The sequence below is a fragment of the Pseudomyrmex gracilis genome, unplaced genomic scaffold (assembly GCF_002006095.1).
Source record: "Pseudomyrmex gracilis isolate BER0280 unplaced genomic scaffold, ASM200609v1 scaffold_1447, whole genome shotgun sequence".
NCBI classification, from domain to species: Eukaryota; Metazoa; Arthropoda; class Insecta; order Hymenoptera; family Formicidae; genus Pseudomyrmex; species Pseudomyrmex gracilis.
In genome coordinates this window covers 15,846-22,076 of record NW_018022031.1, presented here as the reverse complement: position 1 = coordinate 22,076, position 6,231 = coordinate 15,846, and the positions used below count along the sequence as shown (strand labels likewise).

Here is a 6,231-nt window from a genome sequence, read left to right as displayed (position 1 = left end):
GAGTTAGAGAAGAAATTAGAGAAGAAAGAGTATAAAGAGAAAGAGAAGAAAATGGAGAAAAAAGAGGGAAGCATAGAGAAAAATTTAAAAGAGAGAGTAAAGGTGATGGAAAGGAGTATAAAAGGAAAAGAGAGAGAGGAGAAGAGAAAGAAAAATTTTATAATAAAGAGAGTCTAAAATAAGAAGGGGGATTGGAGATGGGGGGTTGAAAAGTTATTAAGGGAAATAGGAGCAGATGTGAAGTTGGAGAGCATGAAAAGGCTGAATGTTGGGAGAAAAGATAGAGGTGAGTTGGTGTGGGTAAAGGTAAAAAAGAGAAAAACAAGAGAATGATATGGGAAAAGAAAAGAAATTGAAAGGGTAAGAAGATCTGGATAGAAGAAGATTTAACATGGAAGGAAAGAGAAGTGAGAAGAAGGCTAGATGTTTGGGTGGATGGGGACAGGAGAAGAATTGAGGGGAAATGGTAGAAGTGGAGTGAGGAAAAAAAGGTTTTGAAAAGAATAGGGAAAAGGGGAAGGAAGGAAGATGGGAGAAAGAAAGGGAGGGAGGGGGAAGAGAGGGGGAGAATAGTTGACGGGCCAAAAGGAAAAGGGAAAAAAAGTAAAGGAAAAGAAGAAAAAAGGGAGAAGAACGGAAGGAGGAAAAATTATAAAATGGCGTTTTGGAATGTGCCAGGACTGAAAAATAAGGATAAAGATTTCTGGGAAGGACTGAGAACTTGGGATATAATGATATTAATGGAAACGTGGGTGGATAAAAAGGAGTGGGAGAAATTTAGAAAGTTCTTGCCGGGAGGATATAAATGGAAGGTACAATGGGCGAGAAGGAAGAATAAGAAAGGGAAAGCCATTGAAGGAATCTTAATGTGAGTTAAGAGAGGAATAGAAATAGAACTCGGTTTGGGGATCAGGGGGACAGCCCCGGCCTTCCAAGGGCAGAGCTGACTGCCACCGAGCGCGTCCCCGGGTTGCGGATAAGGGAACGGCCTTAAATATTAAGGTTAGCTGCGAATAACCCCTTTGGGGGGAATAAGCAGTCGCGGACAAACAGCGGTGGATACTGAGGGGGGGTGGTCGCTCTTGTAGGAAAGGAGCGGCTTATAAAGTGCTCCATTAAACCTGATGAAGTATCCACGTCAAAGGCGAGTGAGTGCCGCCTTTAAAGCACTCTAACCCCCGGGCAAATTGGGCTCGTTAGGTTTTGTTTACCAACCGATCTAGGTAAAGGAAAACACCGATGTAAAACCAAATAAGGAAAAAAATATGATGGATAGCAAGACAAGCAAAGATTTACCGCCCCAGAGTGATCGGACACTCAGAGGACGGCACGGTGGGAGTACTGTCCCTGCTCTCGCCGCGTCGTTATCCAACGAAGGGCAGAAGGAGAGGTTGACGGCGGGCCCCTCTGAACAATCTGCTACCGCCGTAGCTGAGCAGTACAAAGAAAAGAGGAAGGCTGACAAGAGCCTGGAGTCGGCTCTTCAAGAGGATTTGGGGGTGGCCGATTGCTCCTTTGTTACGATGGGCATCGGCGCCCTCTTCGACCATGTGAGCAACTCCCTGGACGAGCCTTGGGAGCGACTTTGTCGTCGCTCCAAAATGTCCAGGGAGGAGAAAGCGGGCAGGCCAAGGGAGCTTCGAGACAAGATTGTTTCGGGTCTTCTTGAGCTCCAAGCCCGATTCACCCCTCTCCGTGAGACGATGGACGACATCCAGAGGGGTGTCACCAATGTGGCCAGTGTAGTGGAAAAAGTCGCTCGGGGGCAGGTTGCCTCTGAGCGACAAATTACGGAGGCCATCCTCCAGGTCAGCGAGGATCTTGATGAGGGTAATACCTCCTGCCTCGCTGACCTAAAGGAAATTAAGAAGGGTGTTGCGGGGGCGCGTGCGGCGATTGAGGAGGTCCATAATGAGGCTTCCCGGTCGCTTCACGCGCTTCACGAGAGCATGGAGACGTCGGTGCGTGCCATCGCTGACGTCTCCATGCCGAGGCCGGAAGAAGCTACATGCTCCACTCCAGTCAGGGGGAGGAGTCAGATTCCTCCCTCCAGGCTAGAGGAGATTGAGAGGGTGGTGCGATGCACCGTCTTGGGGGAGCTCCAAAAACTTTTGGAGCGGGGGCTCCCGAGACGGCCCCCACCTGTTAGTAGGAAATCTCCGATTCTCCCGCCTGTTCCTGTCAGGGCACAGACGGAGGAAAAGGAGCCAAGGAAGAAAAGAAAGAAGAAGAAGAAGAAGAAGGAGAAGAAGCAGGAGGTAAAGGCCACCAAGGCGCCTACGAAGGGTGGGGGGACGGCCGTTGGTGTCGGTCGAGGGGAGTCTTCCCCTCCTTTGACTCCACCTTCGTCAAGCCAGCGGCCGCCTCGCGGGGTACTCCCGCGTACTGAGGCGGTCACCTTGCGTCCTGAGGGGGAGAGCATGTCGTATGCCCAAGTCCTTCGAGACGCGAGGAATAAGGTAGACCCTAGGTCGGTGGGCGTCTCCAGGGTCCGTCGGACCCTGGAGGGGCACTTGTTGTTGGAGCTTGGAGGGGAGGACCGCAAATCCAAGGCGGATTTCCTCGCCACCAAGTTAAAAGAGGCTCTCCCCGAAGGAGTCAGTGTGGCTTGTCCATCCCGAAACGTGGAGATATTAGTTTCGGGATTGGACGAGTTCACCACGGAGGACGACCTCTCCAAAGAGTTCGTGGCAGAATTCGGTGGCGGGAGTGGCGTTAGGGTAGTATCCCTGCGTCGCTCTCAGCCCGTAGGTGGAATCGCCTTGGTTCGCTGCCCAGCTGAGGCGGCGGCCAAGGCAATTAGAGCAGGCAGATTGCCGGTGGGATGGGTAGTGGCGAAGGTGCGTGCACTCCGCCCCCGCCCCCTGCAGTGCTACAGGTGTTTCCAGCCTGGGCACTGCAGGGCTCTGTGATCCAGCCAGGTCGACCGCAGTAATCTTTGTGATCACTGTGGTCGGCCGGGGCACAGAGCGGCCGGCTGCACAGAGGATGAGGGGTGTCCCCTTTGTGAGGAGTCGGGCCGGGAGTCCTCCCACCGAATGGGTGGAGCCCGATGCTCGGCCATCGGTCGGGGGGCTTCCGTGCCCATTAATAAACCCCGGTGAAGGTAGGGAGGATGCGGATCTCCCCAGTTCCGATGTAATCGAAAAGATCCGGGTAGCCGCTCCTCCGTATATCTGGTGCGTTTAGCACCAGATATAATAGTAGGGAGCGCCTGGCCTCTCTTTTGGAGTCCAGGCGGTGATTAGTGGAAGCCCGGTCCCCATTGTTTTGGGCTCTAGCTGGGGCCCAACTCAGCGGTTACTGGGCGTAGTGCGGAGGGAGGACCTTCCTTTTGTCTCGTGATTTTTGAGACAAGAGGGAGGTCAGTATCAAGGCGTTAAGTCCGCTCCGGCGTTTGATTTGGGGCCGAGAGGGGTTTTTCCCTCATTGCACTCGGCCTGCAGATGGCGGAGGAGAGGTTGTGTCCCCCCTCCCCCGATCGTGGAGGAGCCTCACTCCTCCACCCAAAGGTTAGGGGGGCGTAAGTCCCCATGCCTGCTGGGCTGCTTCTGGGTTGTGCTAAAAGCGGTACCGGGGCAGCCCTATATGGGCTGAAGGTGAACACCGCAGGGGTTTTAGTGGGTATTTCCCACCGGGGTGCGCTCTGGTGGGATGAGTCCCACACTACCCTGGCCCACATCTAGTCTGGGTCAGGGTGTGCGTAAACGCATTTCCCCTGCGTAAAAAAAAAAAAAAGGAATAGAAATAGAAGAAGAAAGAGAAGAAGTGGATATAGAAGAGTTAATGACAAAGAAAGTGAGATTAAAGGATAGGTGATGGAGAATAATAGGAGTTTATGTGAACGAAGGGGTAGAGAAAAAGATGGGAGAATTACGGAATTGGATGGAAGGAAAAGAGGAAAGAGTAATAGTAGGAGGTGACTTTAATGCCAAGACAGAAGAGGAAGGAGGAGAGATAAAGGGACAAGAAGAGGAGGGAGAGGAAGGAAAAAAAGTCAAAAGATAAGAAGATTAATGCGGAGGGAAGGAGGCTGTTGAAGGAAATTGGAGAGTTGGGACGGACAATCTGGAATGGAAATATTAAAGAGATGAAGAAGGAGAATAAACATATACAGGTGAAAGAGGGGAAACAGTGATTGATTATGTGATGGGCGTTCCGGTGTCAAAGAAGGAGATAGAGAAACTGGAAGTGGTAGATAAAATAGATTTGGATCACCACCCAGTGGTGATATATATCAAAAAAAATAATTGGAAGAAGGGAAAGCAAGAAAAGAGAGAAGGAAAAAACATGAAGATAATTTGGACAATGGAGAAAAGGGAGAAATTGCAAAGGAGATACAAGAAAAAAGAACAGGTAAAAAAAGGATTGATAAGGAGTGGGAAGAGATAAAGAAAAAGATAGAAAAAGTGTGTGGAGGGCGGAGGGGAGGAGAAGAAGAGAAGAAAAGAGGTTAGTGGGATGAAGAGTATAAGAGAAGAAAAAAGTAAAAAAAGAGTTGAGGAGATGGAAAAGAGGCAAGGAAATTAGGGAAAGATATAGAGAAGAAAAAAAGAGATACAAGGAATTGTGCAAAAAGAAAAAAAAGAAAAGACTGAGAAGTGGGAGGAGATAGTGATGAAAGCAAAGACGGAAAGTCAAGTGTGGGAAATAGTAAATAAAGAAAGAAGAAAGTATAAAGGAAACAATAACGGTATAGAACTAGAGGAGTGAGAGGAATATTTTAAGAAACAACTTGGAGGTGTAAAATGGAAGGTGGTGCAGAGGGAGAGAAGAAAGGTGGGGAAAGATGAAGAGGAAGACATAAATAAGCAGAAAATAGAGAAAGCACTAAAAAGATGAAGGATGGGAAAGCGGTGGGTGGAGATGGAATTCCGTTGGAAGTGTAGAACTATAGAAGGGAGAAATTGAAGGAATGGGTAGAGTAGGTAGGATAGGTGAGTTGTGTCAGAGAGTATGGAGAGGAGAGGAGTGGGTGGATAAATGGAGTGAGCGAGTAATAGTACCGGTGCTTAAGAAGGGGCAGGAAAGTAAAGTAGAGGAATACAGAGGGATAACGCTGGTCAGCGTTTTACACAATATATGCGGAAATACTAGCGGAAAGAATAAGAGAGGAAGTAGAGGGAAAGAAAATAGTACCGGAGAACCAGGCAGCGTTCAGGAAGGGAAGGGGAACGATGGACAATATATATGCTTTACATTATTTGGCTAATAGAAATTTGGGAAAAAAGGGAGAGAAGTTGATAGCTTTTTTTGTGGACCGGAGGGCGGCGTTTGATTCGGTGATTATAGAAATATTGTTAAAAATGATAAGGAAAAGAGGAGTCAGGAAAAGGCTGGTGAGACGATGTAGGAACTTATGTAGGAAAACGAGAATTAGGGTAAGGGCAGTAGGAGAAATAGAGAAGGAATTCTGGACAGGTAGGGGAGTTAGGCAAAGTTGTCCTCTGAGTCTGATTTTATTCAACATAATGTTGTCGGACTTGGAGGAAAAGTTAAAAAAGGGAGGTTGGGGGGGGGGAGTGAAACTAAAAAGAGGGAAGATATATTCATTGGCTTATGCCAATGATATTGTTTTGTTAGCGGAAAATGAGGAAGGAATGGGAAATATGACGATAGGTTTTGAAAGGTATATAAGTGACAAGGGATAAGAAGAAAATGTATAAAAATCGAAGGTGATAAGATTTAGAAAGAGGGGAGGAAGGGAAAAGAAGAGAGAATGGTGGTGGAAGAGCGAGGCGAGTATAGAAGTTAAGACATTTAAATATCTGGGATATATATTCTAAAGGAATGGAGATACGGAGGCACAGGTGAGGGACAGAGTAAGAAGAGCGGCGGCGGTAATGCGACAAGTGTGGAGGATAGGGAAAAGGAGATTTGAAAAGGACAAGAAGAGAAGGATTTGGTTGTTTGATACGCTAGTCTGGTCGGTGATGAGATATGAAGTCGAAGTGTGGGGATAGAAAAAATGGGAAAATGTAGAGAAATTACAGGAAAGATTTATAAAATGGGTCCTGGGGGTAGATTGGAGGACGCCGGGGTACATGGTGAGGAAAGAGATAAAAAAAAAAAATGATGAAAGGAAAGACAGGAAGAAGAGCGTGGAAATTTGAAGAAAGGTTGGAAAGGGGGGAAGGAAGTGAAATTACAAGGAGATGTTGGGAGAAGATGAAGAAAAGAGCATTAGGAAGGAAGGAACTATCAGAGTGGGAGAAAAGAAGGATAGAATTT

General features: G+C 47.8%; 1 protein-coding gene across 1 annotated transcript; it reads left to right on the top strand.

The window, feature by feature from the left end:
* Positions 1-656: 656 nt before the first annotated feature.
* On the top strand, positions 657-5,881 carry LOC109862177. The gene is made up of 3 exons (XM_020442136.1): positions 657-812; positions 1,224-2,840; positions 5,789-5,881. Exons 1-3 carry the CDS (start codon positions 657-659, stop codon positions 5,879-5,881), a joined length of 1,866 nt encoding a protein of 621 aa, XP_020297725.1.
* The last annotated feature ends 350 nt before the right edge of the window (positions 5,882-6,231 follow it).